The sequence below is a fragment of the Staurois parvus genome, unplaced genomic scaffold (assembly GCF_062004578.1).
Source record: "Staurois parvus isolate SC_StPar_1 unplaced genomic scaffold, SC_StPar_1.0 ptg004063l, whole genome shotgun sequence".
NCBI lineage: Eukaryota > Metazoa > Chordata > Amphibia > Anura > Ranidae > Staurois > Staurois parvus.
In genome coordinates, this window is record NW_028321858.1 from 3,159 (window position 1) to 22,607 (window position 19,449).

The 19,449-nt window shown below is 39.5% G+C and overlaps 1 protein-coding gene across 1 annotated transcript; it reads right to left on the reverse strand.

Annotated features, from left to right (window-relative positions):
* Positions 1-1,931: 1,931 nt before the first annotated feature.
* LOC149427075 (acetyl-coenzyme A synthetase, cytoplasmic-like) lies at positions 1,932-16,525 on the reverse strand (the record flags this gene model as incomplete). Its single annotated transcript, XM_089668286.1, has 8 exons — positions 1,932-2,064; positions 4,139-4,272; positions 10,491-10,661; positions 12,565-12,702; positions 13,931-14,009; positions 14,775-14,850; positions 14,939-15,011; positions 16,422-16,525. Coding segments are annotated over 8 exons (908 nt in total), but the record flags the coding sequence as incomplete, so codon positions are not given.
* Between the last annotated feature and the right edge of the window lie 2,924 nt (positions 16,526-19,449).

Genomic DNA, 19,449 nt, shown 5'->3' on the forward strand with positions numbered 1-19,449 from the left:
AGTGAATCATATAATAACGTTATTGCTGTGTGTTGTTACTACTACTACCATTGTATACCTCACACTTTATAAGCACCAAAAAGTGAACAGTGCAAAGTGACCGATGGATAATAAAGTCCATAAATTGTTGAACATGTAAACCGGTGACAACAATCCAGTGGTGACATCTCTTCTGTGGGAACTTCACCCTTATGCACTCACCAGAGATCTGGCAAATGCCCAAAATAAGATCTGAGATGGCCTCCTTCACAACTTTCTTTTGATGGACTCCAACAGAAAGTAACCAAGATGCACCTTGATAAAAAAAAAGCTCACACACTGAGCCCAAGGATACGTATATAGTGTAGTAATTTATTCACATAGAGATAAAATCCATGTGGAATACATGGAAAAAAAAAAAAAAAAAAAAACAGGAGCGGCCGGACTTGCATGAATGGGCGCAGCCCCGTGCATGGCCTCGGTGACATGTCAGCACGTAGGCTCCTCCCTGATGCTTTTCTTGCACATCCTCAAAAAGGGACATACCTCCCTTTCACAACAAACAAAAAAACAAAAAAAAACAACCACACAACACAAAAAGAAATGGAAACGGATTGGTTTCTATGCAGAGCTGAGCTGCACCAGATTGTGCACTCTCCAGTTTTAGTAAATCAGGGGTCTGCAACCTTTAAGACATAAAGAGCCACTTGGACCCGTTTCCGAGAGGGAAAAAAAAAGACTGGGAGTCGCAAAACCATTGCAACATTTAAAACAAATCCGACACTGCATATATTGCAAAAAGCGCTCTGGTCATGAAGGGGGTTTAAGGGCCCAGTAAGCAAAGGGTTAATCAGGGCCACAGTGTATCGTCATAATCACAATCATAGCCTTAGGTCAGTGGTGGGCAACCTTTTTTTTTTTTTTTAACTGAGCCAAATCTCGCCAAAACCACGATTGAAATTTATTTTGAGAGAAACATTTTTAAAACTGAAAATACATCCCCCATATAGTAATTCATCCCCCACAGTAATTCATCCCCCATATTGTGTCAATTCACTTACCTTTGCTCCGCGCGTTCCTCTCGCCGCGTTCCCGCGCCGTTCTGGTCTTCAGGGCGGACTGTGAGAGGAGAGGAGTTCGTCACGCTGTCCCGCCTACATCCTGACAGCCAATGTTTGCCAGCGGGCACCCGGCACACAGAAGAGCTGCATTAAAAGAGCCGCGGCTTGCCAACCACTGAGCTACGGCAACCCTATTGCCTGTCACCTGGTGGGCAGTGTGCTCCGGAGCCGCAGGAAAGGTGAAAAAGAGCCGCGGGTTGCCGACACCAGTAGTAAATCAACCTAGGTGCATGCAACAGTGTTTATAACCACTGGCAAGAATTGACTGATTCTTGCCAGTGGCCACCCCTGACACACACACACACACACACACACACACACACACACACACAGTCTCCTGTGTGAATGTAACCCTATTTGTCCTGCAAATTGCTAACCATTTTTTCATTAAGCATAGTCCAGGAGACCTTGTGTCCCTATTTTTGTCTTGCATTATTTCTGGGTACAGGTATAACTAACTTCAACTCAGTCCACGCTTTACCCATTTTGTCATATTCTACATTCAGGAGGTAATAATCAAAGATGGAGAGCAATTTATTATTTGGGAGGGATGATTTTCTTTTTTATTTCATAAATTTTCAAATTTAGCATTGACCAAAGTAAGTGTGTGTGTACACTATATACACATACATACATATACACATACTGAATTCAGGCTGAAATTGGGGGGAATTAAAAAAAACAGCACTCTGCGTACCACTGATGTACTTATAATATTATGTTTTGGCCAGAGAAATCCCTCTGGTAATTTCACAAATTTTTCAACCTCTGTCCATCTGTTATAATCAACAGCCAACATAAACAGTCCTAATAACAGGATGCAACACTTACGGTTTCTGTCTGCCAAAAGGTGTCCACGATGGGACACCTTTGATTGCCAATGACATTATAGTACCATAGCCAGGCTTCTGAATTGATAGGTTCTCCTACAGTTCCTAGAATCTTCAAAGAATTTAAATCATACCTAAATTAAAAAATATGGGTCATGATGAACAATCAGACAAACAATTTACAAGGCAGCATTTCCTAAACATTAAGCTGTCCAAACACCAAAGGGTCCTACATCTTGGCTGATGGCAGACAAATTCGGTCATCTTCAAAACATATACCACATTCATACTGTGCAGGCAACAGGAGCAATCATGATAATTAAATAGACTGCATTGTGGCCTTTGGGTCACTATATGTTCCTTCCTGCCCATTTAACGTGTACATAGATAATTATCAGCATCTGTCATCCAAACTTTCTTGCAGGATTCAGCTTGGACATGTGCTCTCCAAAAGGTTTTGAATCAATTGTATTCATTTAATTCTACTACTAACACTGATTTTTTTTCCTAGTCTCAATTGGCAAAATGATGACATTTGGGATGGAATATTGTTCTGAGCCACCTTCACCAAAATTTCAAAAATTTGGCCGTGTGAAACTGAAAAAAAAAAAAAAAAGAAACTCTGGGGGTCAGATTACTGTGGTAAAGTCTACAAAACTGTGTACTGGCAGCATCAGATCAAATTCAGATGAGCAGAACTTCATGTTGCAGTTATGGCTAACTGCTCTGTGCTTCATGGACTAGATGGACTTTGCTACATTAATAACCATTTTATTTGCTCTTTATGGATGTGTTTTGATGTCATTTTGGACATTGCAAACACAGACAGCAGTGTACAAAGGGACCTAATGTCCATGTATTTTCTGACTGCTGTTACCACAGTCTATATACATGTAACAATATTAAAATATGCATATGTATTCATTTGTTAAATGTGCAGTCCCACAAGGAGTGTATGTTGAAAAAGGCCTCTTTAACCTCTTCAATACCGGGCACTTTTACCCCCTTCCTGCCCAGGCCATTTTTCAGGTTTCAGCGCTGTCACATTTTGAATGACAATTGCGCGGTCATACAACATTGTACCCAAACTAAAATTTTATCTTTTTCTTCACACAACTAGAGCTTTCTTTTGGTGGTATTTAATCACCGCTGGGGTTTTTATTTTTTGCTAAATTAACAAAAAAAGACCTTTTTTTTTTTTTTTTTTTAAAAAACACGTTTTTGTTTCTGTTATAAAAGTTTGCAAAAAAATAATTGTTCTTCATAAATATGTATGTATGTATTCTACTACATGTCTTTGGTGAAAATAACCCAAATTAGGATGTATTATTTAGTTTGTAGGAAAGTTATAGAGTTCACAAACTATGGTATAGATCTGAATAATTGATCAATCTTGATGTACTGACAGCCAATCTAATTTCTTGAGGTCCAAGAATGTCAGAACAGTACAGATATCCCCCAAATGACCCCTTTTTGCAAAGTAGACAGTCCGACATATTCATAAGAGGCATGGTGAGTTTTTTGAAGTATTTTTGTCATAATTTTTCGGAAAATGAAAAAATTTAAATAATTTTCACTATTTTTTTTTTTTTTTTTACATACTGTCACCAGTGCAGTACAGCGTCATCATATAACTGGCATGGTGGTGATCAGGGACACTGACTGGTGACAGTATGATATTTTTTATTACATTTTTCTTTTTTTTTTTTTTAAGATTTGTTTTTCATATTTCACTTTGACCAAAATAGTACAATGTTACCATAGTAACATTGTACTACTTTGGGGAAGTGATCATTTGTTTTTTTTTTCTTCACACACAATTTGCTTATAGCATAGAATTACTTTGCTATAAGCAAGCATTTACCTGAATGACAGATTCATTCAGGGTTTTTTCTTTTTTGCTTAGCTGTGATTTGGCCATGGCTAAATCACATGACACAGCTGGTATGTGATTGGCCCAGCTTGTGCATGTGATCGCTGTGACCATTCACAGCTAGACACACTAGTATACAATGGATGGCATGAATTAAGCCATCCATTGTATACAACTGTCATGTGACCTGCTGTCACATGACAGTTGTATACAATGGCGTCCAACCGGAAAGGTGAGTGTTTTTGCCGGCCGCCATTCGGCCATAGGCCGGGCAGGAACCAGTTAATTTACAGTCTTGGCTGTCCAGATGTGCTGTCACATTCCAAAACACTTACTTCTTAATTACTTCATTTCTATACTTCATGAGCAAGCGGATAGCAGTGGGTGCTGTGTAAAACTGGGTCACCTTATACTTTTCAATGATTTCCCAGAATCTCCCAACATGTGGATATGTAGGAATTCCTTCAAACTAAAAAAAACAAAAAAAAAAAAAAAACATAAGTTGTGCTGGAAAAAAAATGTTTACAGTAAAATACTTTTAAAACTGATACAATAGAACCCAGTCTGTTAAGATCTGAATGAGAATCTTCAGATGGCAGTTGCTGTTTCCTTCTGCTTCCTTGGCCATATATTAATTCTATGGCTGTGAATCTGAATCGATAAAGCTTACTGAGAATCAAGTTACTGCTCCAAAAATTGAGTCCAAGAACAATTGCTTCCATTACAAATGTATTTTAGATTAAGTCAAAGATGTATTCAGAGATGTCTTTCATCAGTGGTGCCTGAAGGCACACAAAGTTTGTAACACTCTTCTGATCATGTTTTTTGAAAAAAAAAAAATTATCTTGTAATAAAAAACTTACAATTTTCTTGCTAGTAGTACCTTAACATTAGTTAAATTTAAAACCAATAAAGTTTAATTTTTGGAAATTACTATTCCATTTGCGCAGTAGTTTTCAAAATATAGGGAGACAATACAATTCAGTATAAGAAGTGTAAAAAAGGACCCAGCTCATGACAGCTTACAATCTAAACAGGAAGGGTGAAGTGATACAAAAAAAAGGTACAAAACTTCATGGGTGTTTTGTTTCCAGATATAGAGACAAGAGCAGATCTGACTGCCCCATCTGTACTCAATGTATGAACTTGCATTCATTCTTATAAGAGGAGTAGGAATCCCAACTTCCAGCATCAATAACATTACTGAACATAATAAGCTGTTAATGTCTTAAACACATCACATCAACTCAATAAAAAAATAACAAGCTATGGTAGGGATGTGTGTATGATGAACAGCAAAAAAGGAAGTTAAGAAAAAGGTTTTTGGTGTAGATGGTGGTGCTTACCACGAAATAGGTTTTAAAACAGGAATATGTGTTCTTCCTTAAAGTGGTTCTAAAGACTGAATTTTTTTTTACTTTAAAGTACAACTAAAATGGAGATGTATTAGAACATCTGTCAAGTTTTTTTTGCTGTCTGTGTCCCTGTTTGGAAGATTCATCCTCTCGGTTTGTCCTGATTACCATTGAAAAAGTGAAAGTAAAAGAAAATTCTAAATGTTGGGTTGTCCCCAGATATGTAAGAGGAGAAATCTTCCAATGGAGACACTAGTTATGGTGACCTGGGGATCTTAAAGGGATTCCTTTAATTTTTAGGGATTTCCTCTCATTTCCTGTTTTGGCTAGGGAACACGAACTGAAGGTATATCTCCCTAATGGGACACAGAAGACAGAAAAAAAAAAACTGGCAAAGGTTATAACCCTTTCTTGCTCCATCCAAAAAGAAAAGAGAAAAAAAAAAAAAAAAGAAGTTTTGCCTATAGTTTTACTTTAATGCGTTATCTTCATTAAAGTGGAGTTCCGGCCCCTACCACTTCCCAAAAACAACATTAAAAGTCAGCAGCTACAAATACTGTGGCTGCTGACTTAGAATAGTAGGGCACTTACCTGTCCAGGCATCCAGCGGTGTACCATTCTTCAATCGGCTGTTGGGTGCTGGTGTCGCATCTTGATGTAGGGAAACCAACAGTGAAGCTTTGCGGCTTCATGGCCCGTGCCCTACTGCGCATTCGCGAAGTGTGCTGTGCTTTGTGACTGGGCTGCAGTCCTCTGTGACCTTGGAAGTGTCCCAGAGGGCTGTGGGGGTTGTCGAAATTCCGGCTCAGTTCACCGCGGTGAACTCCGTCAGAAGTGGGGCAGGTACCTGTCAAAACCAGGTACCTGCTCCCCCTGCGCCCCAAAAGGTGCCAAATGTGGCAGCGGAGGGGGAGGGAGGAGGCAAAAAAACGGAGATTCCACTTTTGGGTGGTACTCCGCTTTAAAAGGTAAAACACATTCTGAGTGCAGCTCCCCCCAAGCCCCCCCCCCCTATATTTACCTGAGCCCAATCTCAATCCAGTGTTGTTCATGAGAGCTCTCTCTGCTCTCTCCCTCCTCATAGGCTCAGAGACAGCAGCAGTAGCCATTAGCTCCCGCTGTTGTCAATCACAACCAAAGAGGAGCGAGCGCAGCTCAGGAATGAACCTGCATGAGTGTCCCCATGGAAAATGGTTTGCTATGTGGGCATTAAGGAAGAGGGAGAAGCCAGGAGTGCCAGCAGAGGACCCCAGAAGAGGAGGATTGGGGCTGCTTGAGTGGATAAGTATGACATTTGTTCTAAAAAAAAAAATTATAATAAATAATAATTCTGGGTTTACAATCACTTTAAACATAATCCACACTCAACCAATTACTGAACATTTGTCATTTACTTAAATTTTTCATATGATCCCATAAAAAAATATAGGAGAGTTACAGATGTAAGGACTAAGAAAAAAAAAAAAAAAAATTTATATTGCACTTAGTTTGGTCTGGGTTCAGGCCTTTACATTTTTATGTATTATTTATGTTCACTTGCTGATTATTACGCTTTGTCGCAGTTCATTTTGCACCTAATTAGGTCTGAATTCAGGCCTTTATACTTATCTCTGTTTTGGGGTTATTTTTTCTGTCTCCCCACTCTTCAAATTATTGTGTCCTTAGTACTATTGATATTAGCACAACACCATTTTATTTGTTTAGTTTCCTTGTGCTAGTGGCGTCTAGGTCTAGGTGTTTGCAGTTTTTTTCATTAATCCTATCTATACCTGTAGCAGCGCAGAAGGTTTTTTCTATTATTATTGTGCCAAGTGTAAAGTTTGGTGGAGGAGGGATTATAGTGTGGGGTTGTTTTTCAGGGGTTGGACTTGGCCCCTTAGTTCCAGTGAAGGGAACTTTTAAGGCGTCAGTATAGCAAGATATTTTGGACAATTTTATGCTCCCAACTCTGTGGGAACAGTTTGGGGATGGCCCCTTCCTGCTCCAACATGACTGTGTACCAGTGCACAAAGCAAGGTCCACAAAGATATGGATGAGTGAGTTTGGGGTGGAGGAACTTGACTGACCTGCACAGAGTACTGACCTCAACCTGATAGAACACCTTTGGGATGGATTAGAGCAGAGACTGTGAGCCAGACCTTCTTGTCTGACATCAGTGCCTGACCTCACAAATGCACTTCTGGAGGAATGGTCAAACATTCCCATAGATACATTCCTAAACCTTGTGGACAGCCTTCCCAGAAGAGTTGAAGCTGTTATAGCTGCAAAGGGTGGGCCAACTCAATATTGAACCCTACGGACTAAGACTGGGATGCCATTAAAGTGCATGTTAGGTAGAGACCTTAGATTGCTCCTGCAGCCAGTGACCTGACCGTGAAAGAAGAAATAGCACATGAATTAGCTCATCTCACCTTTGCGGCTTCCTGCCTGATCTTTGCTTATTTTACAAAGAACACAGCTATCCTTTATGATAAAACTTTGCTATAGGCAATAAAGGAATGTGATACATAAAAGGTGAAAGAAAAAAACACAGACTCTGTCAGTCAACGATGAAACAAAAGAAAGATACAGTGCACTGAAGAAAAAAAAAACAAGATAAAACAGAATATATTAGGTCTGCCACACAAGTATTTAAGGAAAAACAGCTATTAATAATTTAACGCTGTTTGCTTACATAGAAGTGGAAAGAGTCATAAAGTCATCATAGTACCTTAATACTTTAATAGCCCCAGCACAGTACAATGTATCCGTGTTTGCGCTCTCCTTTAACAATAAATAGCCTTTCAAATCTTTCTCTTGCATAAGTTAAGGAATAAGCAGTGAAAATACCTAAGCTGTGCAATTCTCTAGTGCAAGCTTAAAGTGCAATCTCACTTTTGTTGAAAAGGAAAAAAAAAAAAAAAAAGAAAAAAAACAATCCCCTCTGGGTGATCTACTGCAGGCCTCAAAATTTCCATTTTGCCTACTCGCATTTGGCGAGTGGAAATAATGTGGGGGTGAGTGTGAAGCCTAGCCCAGTGTTCCAGGACCTCTGGAGTCCTCCCTCCTGTGACGCTACCCCCCACCTATCCCGCTGCCCCCCTTCCTGTGACACTGCCCCCCACCTTCCCTCTGCCCCCCTCCTGTGACGCTGCACCCCACCTATCCCACTGCCCCCCCTCATGTAACGTTGCCCCCCCAACCTGTCTCACTGCCCCCCTTCTGTGATGCTTCCCCCCCACCTGTCCCACTACCCTCCCTCCTGTGATGCTGTCCCCCACTGTCCCACTTCCCCCCTCCTGTCTCGCTTCCCCCCCTCGTCCCACTTCCCCCCTCCTGTCTCGCTTCCCCCCCTCCTGTGACACTGCCCCCCCCCCCCACCTGTCTCGCTTCCCACCCCCTTCTGTGGGGGGAGTTTACTGGGAACAGACCTACCTGGGGGGAATTTACTGGGACAAGACTGACCTGGGGGGGGGGAAATTTTACTGGGGACAGACTGAACTGGGGGTGGGTCTGCATAAAACATTTAACAGTGTAATTTCATGAGATAATTTACAAGGGCATTTTAGGGGTGGAATTAGGGGTGGGGCAGGATAGGGTTTGGGTGGGGCAACTGGTGTCGAGTAACTCTTAAGGCCTGCCTAGTAGTTCAGGCCATGACATTTTGAGCTATGATCTACTGTATGTACATTGCAGGGATTTTAACATGTTGTTAGAGATTCCTAACTTTTGTTTTTCTGAAGAAAAGCAGTTTATCCCACTATGTCTTTTGAATGCTGGTTCTGAATGGAAGTGAACAATTTTTTTTAAATCAGCTGGTGCACTTGGAGTGTTCTGATGAGAAAAGTGGCATCTTCAGTGTCCCTTTAGATGTGATTAGCCCTTAGGGAGTATCACCCCAAACATTTTCATTGCAGAGAATGCCTAAAAGCTGACTTGTATCTTAATGCAGAGTTCTTCACGCAAGCAGGAAATTACATTTCTGAAGACTTTCTGTACATCAACTTGAGTACAAAACGCCTCCAGTAGCCATATTGCAGCCAATTACAGCAGTTGCATTTTGAAAAGGAAAGTTAATTTTCAAAAAGATTAAAATATAATATGACTTGTGTAGCAATTGTATATGATAAATTAATTTTTATTTTACTTGCTATAATTATTTTCCATGAAAATGGAGTTACATTTTAAATATAATGAGCGACCTCTGACTGACTGCTAAAACCTCTGCAGAAATGTTTTCTTTCCCTTAAAAGGATGTCCAATATAAAGATTATAAAATTTGTTAAAAGCCACTGATAAATTCTACAGCTAGAACAACCTTAAAAGGGTTTTATATTACAGATTATATATGAAAAAGAGCTTCATGTTCACTTACTGTTATTTTAAGGATAAGTTCACCTTTCAACAAAAAATAATAGATACACAGGTAAAAAAATGTGCATTCATTATGTTTTTGTTGTAGGAGCCTGGAAGCTATTGCACCTGTGATCAGCAGATCGCTGGTTCCATGCAGGACTCCTGCAGACCTGTCAGTGTATCTGCAATGAACTACCACAGTGCTCCACAATGCCGTGGTAGTTCATGGAAAACAACAAGCCGACAGCCGCAAAGGTTGTCGGTACTTGCAGATTCTCATTCACAGAACACTTTTTTTTTTCTATTTTGACAGCTAGCGAGGGGATGTGCGGGTGCCGGTTCTTTCGTAACATGTTACACCCTGAATATGGGGGTTAACATGGAACAGGTTATGAAAGGTGAACGTATTCTTTTAAAGTGGTTGTAAAGGCTCCAGGTTTTTACCTTCATGCATTCTATGTATGACGGTAAAAAACCTGTGTGCAGCAGACCCCCCACCCCCCTCTATACTCTGAGCCCCATTGTGATCCAGCAATGTGCACGGGAGCCTAGGCTTTCCTGGGACTCTGTCTTCATTGGCTGAGACAGCAGCAGGAGCCATAGTCAATCACAGCCAGTGAGCCAATGAGGGGAGAGAGGGAGCAGGGCAAGCTGCTTGCTTTGGGGGCACTAGACAGGAGGGAGGAGCCAGTAGTGCCGCGGGGGACCTGAAAAAAGGAGGATCAGGACTGCTCTGTGCAAAACCATTACACAGAGCAGGCAAATATGAAATGTTTTTAAGCCTGCTCTTATTATCACTTTAAGGATAGATTATGCTTATGAACTGTGATTTTAATCAAGTAGAAATACAGAATTGTTATATTTTAATTATTTACTTATCACAGGTACTTCTATAGAGCTGTCAATGTATGCAGCGCTTTGCATGTATATTGTGCATTCACACCATATGCGATAACCTTCTTTGTTTTAGAAGAACCATACCATCTGAGACGCTTACCATGACACTAGTAGCAGCATTAGCTAGTGGACCATAAGTGATGTAAGAATGACCTGTAATCCATCCAATATCAGCTGTGCTCCAATAGACATCATCTTCATGGTAGTCAAACACATACTTGAATGTCAGCGCTGTGTAAAGCAGATATCCTGCAACTGTGTGCAGTACTCCCTGCAAAGAAAAGAGAGAAAGCATGTCTTTTCATATTACTTAAAGGCATACTTCACCTATACCAACAAAACTGCCTATGCAGAGAAGGGGCGTCTGTAGAAAAAACAAACTGTGCAGCTTTGAAAAAAATTGAATAATGCCCTTGCTATCTGTGTAAGGTATTTATATACAGTACCTCATGAAGCCTGACTGGAAAATTCCTAGAACATTGCTAAGGACATTGCTAAGAGACTCCTAGCACTCACTGTTCACCTTCACTATCACAACAGCAAGCTCTCTTTCTCGAAGCGATGCTCACTCATGTGATGGTGAACAGCAACAGTTAGGCGTCTCCTAGCAATGTCCTGGAAGTGTTTCAGTCAGGCTTCATGAGATCAATAAATGGCCTACACCTATAACAAGGACAGTTTTAAACTTTGGTCAAAGCTGCAAGATTCATGGAGTTAGTCTCTGATTGGAAAAAAAAAAAGAAAAAGTAAAAACGTCATACTTTACTTGATACATAACAACGAAAAAATACAACTTCAGACTTAATCTTTTTTATACTGCATCAACTCTTATATGAAGTGGGAAATGGTACATTTGTAATAAATTGCTCCACCCTGTAAACAGCAAAATTGATAGTCTATTATAAAAATGAATAGGAAATGCTTTCCTGGTGTTTATAGCTCTGACGGCATGAAATAAAGCAAGCCTAGCCTAAATCAGATGATCTGTGTAAAAATGAAATTGTCACACTGTTATCTGGAATGTTTAAACAGGGAGTGGTTGTCTTCAATGCGTCACAAAACAAAGAAAGTGTTTACAAACGTCCCCACATGCTACGTGGACATAACTGACGTGACATTTTCCTGCACAGCTGCTTTTTGGAGTCTTCTGACACCAATACTAAACTTAAAAGATACCTTTAGGACTTTAGAAAGTTATACAGGTAAAGATGATAGAAGTACATTTATTGGAATGTACGAGTTTCTTTAATATAGTTCTTTATTTTATCTCACAGTAACCTTATCTACACTTTCAATTCATTTACCATCGTCTGGTTATGATAGATAGATAAATAACCAACTTTCACTAATGCAAAATGTGCTCTTCACTAGTAACCACCAATGAAGGAGGCCACTTCACCAGTGACCACCAGTGTAAGGGGACCTTTTTATCACTGATTACCAATGTAAGGGAGAATTCAGCCACTAACTACCTATGAAGGAGGGGCCTATTCTTTCAATGAACTCCAATGTAATGGGACCCTTCTCCCTCTGATCCCCAATATAAGGATGGGACCCGTAATCACTGACCACCAGTGTGAGTGTGTGGGGGGGCATTTTAATGTAATGGGACCCTCCTCCCACTGACCACCATTATAAAGAGGCAGTTTATTACTGGACACCAATGTAAAGGAGTACTTTTCCCACTGACCACCAATGTAAAAGAAGCATTTTTCCCACTCACCAATGTAAGAGGACCCTTTTCTCAATGACCACTAATGTAAGGGAGGCATATACCATTCACCATCAATGTAAGGTGGCACTTTACCACTGACAATTAATGTAAGGGAACCCTTCTTCCACTGATCACTAATATACAGAGGGACAGACATAAAAATATTACTGGTACCTCAATCAATATGTGTATCACATTAAATTTAGATTTCAAGTGCAGTAAGAGACTGAGCAGAGAGAGAAACAACCACAGTAATTTTGCCTGAATAGACTGTTGTCATTTGTGTAAATTCCATGGCCACATGGTTTGTCAGGCTCACTTTAGCAAAAGGTATTTTAGAGCCACTCACTGCCATTACAGCCTATAAATTATATGATACAGTGATCTGGTCTGTTACGCCTGATAATATTGGATGAATTTGTATGATGCAATTCCTAATTTAGAATTACAGTAACTGTACCTTAGGTTTCCCAGTAGAGCCACTGGTATAGAGAATGAAAAGAGGATCCTCTGAATCCAGCCACTCAGGTTCACATTCTTCCTTTGCGTCTACCATCAGCTCATCCAACCACAAATCACTGTCTGGGTTCCAGGCAACCTTCATGCAAAGCATAATAATATATAACTATTATAGCAATAGCATATTAATCAACAGCATTTACCAATACAAACCGGAGTATACATACTTCCTATGCAAAAAACAACTGTAATCTCAAATGCCTGTAAACGACTATAAACGAAGATGTGTACATGGACACAGGAAAACATTAGGGAGATTTCAGGGGCTGCTGAAAAAAAACACTGAACAGCTCCTAAAACGTGAGTTTATCAGCTGCAGTGTACATGTGCCCTTAGGAGGAGTTTTCATTCTCCTGTAGGAGGATGCAGGACCCCTGACCTCTGTCTGGACAGAGCTGATTGGCCCTGTGCTGATCACATGCACTCTCCCAAGAAAAAACAAAACAAAAAACACACAACAAAAAAAACGCTCTAGTAATACACACCAAACTGAGCATGTGCAGCTTGCCCCCGAGCCTCTGTTCTATCAGGAGATATTTAGGAAACACTGAAGAAGTGAAGGATCAGAGAAGACAGGATCAAACATCCTTTTAACACAATGAGGATTAACCCATAAGGTTCCACAGTGACTGAAACAAGTATGCTTTATTGCATATGCAAACTGATTTTACTGTTGTGGGTTTAGTAACAATAAGTTCCTTGGCTTAATGCTGGACCCCAGCTGTCACTGACAGCTGTCAGTTGCAGCACTAGTGCTGGAGAGGGCCCGAAGGAAAATATAGCCAGTGTCACTGAGCGGTCATAAAATGGTGCCAGGGACACACGTTAATGTTTGTGTCCCCATTGGGGAGATTCACCTCTCTACTTGTACTGGTGGCCACTGTCATTGGGAGAGAAAATGGGTGGAAATTCAACATTTTATAGGGTTGTCCCCAGAAGACACAGTAAAGGGAAATTCAAGCATTTTCCAGTAACAACTGTCCAAGAGGGGAATCCCCTAACTTTTGGAGATTTCTTCTTACTGCTTGCTGTGTCTCTATGACAGAAGTGAAGGGTACCTCCCAAATGGTACTCAGACAACAAAGAAACAGCCTGGCAAGGTTTAGTTATTCAAAATTAAAAAAATTAAAAAGAATTTAAAAAATGTTGGCTATACATACACTTTAATGGTTACAAAATGGCCATAACTATGACAGCTTTAACAGGTAGAAAAAAAAAAAAAAAAAAAAGAAGGGTAGACAATTATTACCGGTTATTATATTTTTGGAAAAGCATAAAATGGTTATAGAAAAATATAAGATGATTACCTGAAGTTTTGATTTGTTTTGATTGTTGAGCTTTCCACTGAGGTGTTTTACCACAATGCAGTTCTTTACAATGTGAGCCCTAGCAGGAATGAACATTGTACTTTTATCACCCAGTATAAGAATGTTTATATCCATAATTAAATGAGTCACAATATTATACAGTAGGCCATGAAAAATAACATTTATAAATGCATTTTATAGAATAATGGGTGTTCGATACTAGAACAAAACCTGCTAGGCAAATATCTGCCGCTTGTATTACAAAAAGGGGTGCTTTGCATATACACTAACCCTATAAACATTGCAAAGCTAATAGTCCCACATCTTCCACTAACAATCACTTCCCAAAAGGAATCAAATATAAAATTTGCCAACTGCATACATTTTTCAGAAATGTTTTATATGCCTACATATTCTATAAAAGCTCAGTAAACATTGTAAAAAAAAGGTATTACATTTACTGAAGCCAACCAAGGCAAAAAATGGTAGTCTGGCACTTTTGGCATTTGCTAGAGCTGATAAAAAATAAATAAATAAATAAAAAAATAATCTTATACAATACGTCAAGGTGGTTTTGTCACACTGAACCAGTGTTTGCTTCTAACTAAAAATGCACCAAAAATTTTAAATAAAAACATATGCAGACATTTATACTGCCACATGCTGTCACACAATCGGCTATGTAAAAGGTATAGTACACAGTCCACCTCTAACGTTGCTAAAAAATACAATATCCTACCATTATCTTTAGCTAACCATGATAGGTCTCTGCTAATAATTAATGTTATAAAAACATGATCACATACAAACAATAAAAAGGAAACAGACTGGAATAAAATCCTACTTTTCTTTGCATTTATGAATAGCCTCATCTGCAATATGTTTCAAGTTGATCAGTTTTTCGCCTCTGAATACACCATCTGAAAAACAAAGTGTTCAGAACTCATTAACGTGAAGCAAGGTGTTCCATTATGTATTCTTCCAAAGCACACAGAGTTATTTCCATACCTGCAGTAATGAGGACAGCACACTGGGAGTCCAGGATTCTTTCACAAAGGGATTCTGAGGAAAAGCCTGCAAACTAAAAAAAAGAGCAAGAAAATCTACTATACTTTTAAAGAGTTAATATAGTGTGTTTTTCAAAGCAAAAAACAACATAGATGAACTACCATAGATCTATGAAGGTGGTCAGACATGTATGCACACTTTCATTGCTCCTGTGCAGTGGGAATTGGTGGTAGGCTCATGCACAAAACTCTTAGCTTCGCCAAACAGTTTTCTTCATGTCATTATAGAGGAGAATGGGGATGAGTGGAGAAACACTTGCAGATGTAAAGGCAGTTTAATTTTACAGAGGGAACCAAAGTGACCACTAGACAAGACAAAAAACAAAAACAAAAAAAAAACACCACATACAAAACACAGACATTTCACGGACATACAGGAATCCTTTCTCAAGGTGACAGGCCAACAAGGGTCATGTGTCTCCCGGAAATGTCTGTTCTTTTATGTTCTTGTTTGTATAGTGTTTATGCAAAGCAGACTTCAGTAAAATTGGATGGTTTCAAACATTTTGTTGCAAGTTCTTTATGGTATTAATGTTGGCCTTGCTCCCCTCAAAGAACTTGCAAAAAAAAAGTTTGAGACCACAAAACGTTTATTATTAAGGTTTGCTTTGCATAAATAGTATTACACAAACAAAAAAAAAACAAGGATATTCCAGGGACAAATAGGACCCGTCTGTTTTTCACCTTGAGAAAGTGGACCTGTATGTCCCCAAACTGTGTTTCTGTTCTTTTTTGGTTTGTATAAGGTTATTTATGCAAAGTGGACCTCTGTAAAATTTTGAGGTCTCAGCCTTTTTGCTGCTGGTGTTTTAACCAGACCAATCAAACATTCCCATAGCACACTGTGGAGGGATGGGCAGGGTGGAGGCCTTGCACAGACACTAGATCACCCAATCAGTTCAAAAACAATTGGACTCAATGACCATCATCTCATGTGGGTACCGTAGCTCAGTTTTGACTGCATTCCATAAGTGGTCAACTCTACAGAGCTGAAAAGACTTCTCAAAAAATAAGTGTTGCTTCTACTGTATGTACTACATGAGTTGAGAGTAAAAATGATTTGCATGTCTTGCAGAGCTTGTAATCTGGTGGAACAGTTGTCTGTCCCTGACTGTCATCTACCAACCTATTCCAGGAGGTACTGTGCATTACACCAGTGATTTGTTGTGCTGTTGAGATTAAAGTGACAGTATAGATATTAATTTACACAGATGTAAGTTTTATACGTATAAGGCTTGTCTGTGGAATATAAATAACCCTTTTTGACTGTTAGGACTCTATGTCCTTGGGCTCAGTTTCAACAATCTTCTGTACTATCATCCTCTACTCTAACAATAATGACATTGCCCTGCACTAAAGAAAAAATACTCTACAGCCAATATCAAGAAGATCAGGCATCATTACTTTGTAGGAGACATACATACCACAATAGAATGAACTGCACCAATTCGAGCACATGCCAACATTGAATATACCAGTTCTGGGATCATTGGCAAATAGATAGCCACTCTGTCTCCTTTCTTCACACCTATGAAAGTAAATTATTTTATTTATAAAAGGTTAGAAAACTAAGTACAGACTTTATAATTACAGATGACTCCGCTACTAGCAGTCCTGATGCTGGCAATTTGTCAAAATCGACAGGATCACTAACAGGCTGGCTGTGTGTCCTTATGGGACATACATAGGCGCCCTCTTTAGCGATCCTGCAGCTGGTGATTTGTCTTTAGTTGCAGAATCACTTGTCTGCCATCACCATCAATTACATAGAAAAAACCCCAGCGCAAAATGGTGTTAATATGATTACAGTGATGTGCTGCCCGCATAGAATGTGTTCCCGCATACAGTAAATAAATGGGAAAAAAAAAGTGTATATGCAGCGCACAAATAATGCTCTAATATATTAGTGTTACAAATAGATGTATACAATAAACATATATCATTATGCGTAGTAAACAGATACACTCCAATAATACCAAATATACATACAAAAACATGCAAATTCTTGTGTCATAACTGACAAACACGTGTCCAAATGTGCGTTGAAATTATCCAAAATTGGGCACGTGTGTTTGTCACTTATGACACAAATATTTGCACGTTTTGTATGTATATTTGGTATTTACTGGAGTATATCTGTTTACTATGCACAATGATATACGTTTATGGTATGCATCTGCTTAAAACACTAAATATATTAGAGCATTATTTTTGTGCTGCATATACACTTTTTCATCACCATCAATTGTCACTTTTAGAATAAAAGTGTAAGAACCATTCATATGCCACCTCCATGTATAGTTGCATATGTACAGGAAAAAAAAAAAAAGTTGGACTTTACTAGCATTGAAGGGGGACAACATGTATAAAGATATGAAACTTTATTATAATAAATTAAAAATACAGTAGGCTTAAAGCCACAAAATCAGAGAATCTGCACACAGCCTTGTAAAAAGGTTTAATTGCTAGCTCACTACTTATTGGAGGGTGGAATGGGGAAAGATGGGGGGGAAGGCTATGTAGATAAGAAGGTTCCCATGTTACAAACAACCAGTGGCATTGATACCATTTGTATGAAGATTAAAGATATGCAAAATACGTTTGAACAAGGTGTCAATGATTTAACGTGTTTGTTCACCAATGCCAGAAGTCTGCCAAGCAAAATAGGTGAGTTAGAAGCTTTGGTGCATGAACAGAAAAATGATTTCATTTATATTGCTGAATTTTGGCTTCATTCTTGACATGACTGGGCCATTAATATTCCTGGCTATGTTGTCTTTCAGACAGACAGGGTAAATAGGAAAGGTGGTGGTGTCTGTCTCTATGTGAGAGCTGATCTCAGAGCGAGTGTGAAAGAGGACCTAGTTGATGGAGAATGTGATGAGGCAGAAGTATTATGGGTGGAACTGCACATGGGGGTGCGTACTACAAAGGTAATCATTGGAGTTTGTTATAGGCCTCTCAGTGTTAATGAAGACGTGGAGACTCAGCTCCTTGCACAGATCGAAAAGGGCTGCAAGGGCTAGGACAGTGATAATAATGGGGGATTTTAACTACCCCGAAATTGACTGGAGTAATGGTACTGCAGAAACCGTTAAAGGGCAAATATTTTTAAACCTACTACAGGACAATTTTATGGTACAGTTCACAGAGATCCCAACTAGGAATGATGCTCTGCTGGACCTGGTAATCTCAAACCATGCAGAGCTTATTACGAATGTCCATATAAAAGAACATCTGGGTAGCAGTGACCATAACAGGATTTCATTTGTTAGCTGTAAATAGCGAGCACATATGGGAAAAATAAAACGCTCAATTTTAAGAGAGCTAATTTTCTAAAGCTGAGAGCTGCTCTCCAAGACTTAGACTGGGAGGGAATACCGGCATCAATGAACACAACATAAAAATGGGAGTTCTTCAAAAAGACTGTATGTGAACACATTGCAAAATATATTCCCATGGGCAACAAGTTTAAAAGGCTAAAAAGGCTAATGTGGTGCCTATATTTAAAAAGGGGTCAAACTCTTTGCCAAGTAATTATAGACCTGTTAGTTTAACTTCTATAGTTGGGAAGATACTGGAGAGTTTAATAAAAGACCACATAGATGAGTTCTTGCTGGAAAAAAATATTTTAAGCAACAGACAGCATGGATTCATGAAAAAGGCAGAAGTTGTCAAACAAATCTGATTTCTTTTTATGAGGAGGTGAGCAAAACCTTGGACAGAGGGGTGGCGGTGGACGTGGTATACTTGGATTTTGCAAAAGCGTTTGACACAGTTCCCCACACACGGCTAATGTGTAAGGTAAAGTCTACAGCCTTGGAAAAATCCATATGTAAATGGATAGAAAACTGGCTAAAAGATTGTATTCAGAGAGTAATGGTTAATGATTCATACTCTGAATGGTCTGGGGTCATCAGTGGTGTACCCCAAGGTTCAGTGTTGGGACCCTTACTTTTTAATATATTTATAAACATTTTAGGGTCTGGGATTAAAAAATCCCATTTCAGTCTTTGCAGATGACACCAAGCTGTGCAATGAAATAACGTCCTTACAGGATGTCTTCAACTTACAAGCTGACATCAATGCACAGTTTATTTGGGCAACTATGTGGCAAATGAGGTTTAAATGTTGATAAATGTAAGGTTATGCACTTGGGGGCTAAGAATATGCATGCATCATACATACCAGGGGGAGTACAACTGGGGGAATCAATGGTGGAGAATGCCAAGCTTCAGTTTCTAAAGTGAACAAACTCCTCTCTTGTATTAAAAGAGGTATAAGAGAGAAGGGGGGAGAGGGGGAGAGAGGGGAGAGGGAGGGAGAGAGAGAGAGAGAGAGAGAGAGAGAGAGAGAGAGAGAGAGGGGGAGAGAGAGAGAGAGAGGGGGAGAGAGAGAGAGAGAGGGGGAGAGAGAGAGAGAGAGAGGGGGAGAGAGAGAGAGAGAGAGGGA